Genomic DNA, 2,133 nt, shown 5'->3' on the forward strand with positions numbered 1-2,133 from the left:
AAAATTACACAGAGGACATTTGATTTGGTATATAAGTTATTTATAAGTTGTATTCAAATTTTTTTTTGAGTATTTGGCTAACTAACTTAAAATTATTTTATGCTTAAAATAAGTTTCAATATATAATTGAATTTATTTGAATGGACTTATTTTAATCAGCTTATAAGTTTAAAAAAAAAAATTGAGTTGCACCTATTTATTTATTTTTACTTATAAGCAGTTTTCAACTTATAAATTACTTAAAATAAGTCCATCCAAACAGGCTCATATTCTTGTTTTGGTTTTGATAGTCACAATATATGTTATTAAGTTAAAATTTCAAGAGGTCAACCAAATATTTATTATACTTTTTAAATTCGGTTGTATGTGAAAGATTTAAATTTCTATTAATTGAGAATAAATCACAATTCGGCTGTATGTGAGAGGATGCCTTTAGCTGCCGCCATGTGGTAAAAACTATTTTATGCATTTAAGTAGGAGTTATCTCAATGAAACAATTTTTATTTTGTTGGTGTTATTTCTTTATTTTACTGTAATACTCGAGAAGACCTGTATGAGGTTGGTGTTCCATCTCCTCCAGCTGCTACACTATTCCGGCGAAGTTCACCGGCTATCCTGCAAACAACAGGATTCTTTTCCGGCGAAATTCTCTCTCTTCCTTTCTTCTTCTTCTTTCTTTCTTTGTTTCGTTTTCCGGTGAAATACCTTCAGATCTGTTTAGATCAGACCTAGATCTAGTGATTTCCGGTGAATTCTCCGGAGACTAAATATCTCCGGACCAAGTTCTATCTTTCCTCTCCTCAACTAATTATTTGAAGTTCGATTACTATTCTTCTTTACTAGTTCCTACCCTTAGCGTTTTAGTTATTGTTATTCACTTTCCTTCTTCACTTAGTGTCTAGGGTTGTTGATTTGCATATTAGCTAGTGTGTGTTGTCTCTTTATTATACATTCTATATTGTCAATCATTATCTCGTTGTTTGTATTCTCTTAATTTATCTATTATCAGTTTTTTTTCACTTTGTAGTTCATATCGTTTTAGTGATTTTGGTTACTGATGGTGGACTAGGGTCATGTCCTCAATTGGGGGTAAGGGGAGGGGAAATAGTGGTAAGTGGGAGACGGATTTTCGTAAGTTGAGAGTAGAATTGTGGAACATAGGGTCGTTTACAGGAAAGTCCATAGAGCTAGTGAAGAGTCTTAAGAGGAAAAAGATTAATATAGCATGTCTTCAGGAGACTAGATGGGTAGGTTCCAAAACTTGGAATATGGACGGATTTAAATTATGGTACTCAGGAGGCTCAAGGGATAGGAATGGAGTAGGTATTCTAGTCGACGCGGACCTGAGGGGGTGTGTGGTAGAGGTAAAGAGGATCAGTGATAGGATGATATTTATTAAGCTAGTTATAGGCAGGCTTTTTGTGAACGTTGTTAGTGCGTATGCACCTCATGTGAGTCTGGATGAAGAAGTCAAAAGGCTCTTTTGGGAGAATTTGGATGAAGTAGTGAGAGGTATACCTAGTACCGAAAAGATTTTTATTGGGGGAGATTTCAATGGTCATATTGATACAACTTCTAATGGTTTTGATGATGTCCATGGAGGCTTTGGTTTTGGGAAAAGGAATGGCGGAGGGGTTTCTCTCTTGCCAAAGCTTTGAGTTGGTTTATTACTAATTCGTATTTTTTGAAGTGGGATAATCAATTGGTCACCTTTAGTTGCACGGTAGCTAGGATTCAGATTGACTACTTACTCCTCCGGAAGGGTGATAGAGGCCTTTGTAAGGATTGGAAGGTTATTCCGAGTGAAAATATTACCACCCAACATAAGCTTTTGGTGATGGACTGGAGATTAAGAGGGATATGAGAAAGAAGACCCTTTATGATCGACCGAGGATTAGATGGGGGCCTAATTCCTGCCTTTTCTCGAGAGATAAGGGAGAAGTTAAATGGTTTAAGGGCCTGGAGTAGTAGCGGGGATGTGAATAACATGTGGGACGTGACAGCTGGTTGCATTAGAAAAGCAGTTATCGAGGTTTTGGGGGAATCGAGAGGAATCTTTATTGGTCGTAAAGGAGACTGGTGGTGGAATGGAGAAGTACAAGGCAAAGTGAAAACCAATAAGGTTGCCTATAC

At 36.6% G+C, this 2,133-nt stretch overlaps 1 protein-coding gene across 1 annotated transcript; it reads left to right on the forward strand.

The window, feature by feature from the left end:
* Positions 1-1,268: 1,268 nt before the first annotated feature.
* LOC129884239 (uncharacterized) lies at positions 1,269-1,658 on the forward strand. The gene has a single exon (XM_055958569.1). The coding sequence runs from the start codon at positions 1,269-1,271 to the stop codon at positions 1,656-1,658; it is 390 nt and encodes a 129-aa protein (XP_055814544.1).
* The last annotated feature ends 475 nt before the right edge of the window (positions 1,659-2,133 follow it).

The sequence above is a fragment of the Solanum dulcamara genome, chromosome 4 (assembly GCF_947179165.1).
Source record: "Solanum dulcamara chromosome 4, daSolDulc1.2, whole genome shotgun sequence".
Taxonomy (NCBI): domain Eukaryota; kingdom Viridiplantae; phylum Streptophyta; class Magnoliopsida; order Solanales; family Solanaceae; genus Solanum; species Solanum dulcamara.

Excerpts from the sequence above, each read along its gene's own strand:
- LOC129884239 (XM_055958569.1), top strand. The coding sequence starts at position 1,269 with ATGGACGGATTTAAATTATGGTACTCAGGAGGCTCAAGGGATAGGAAT.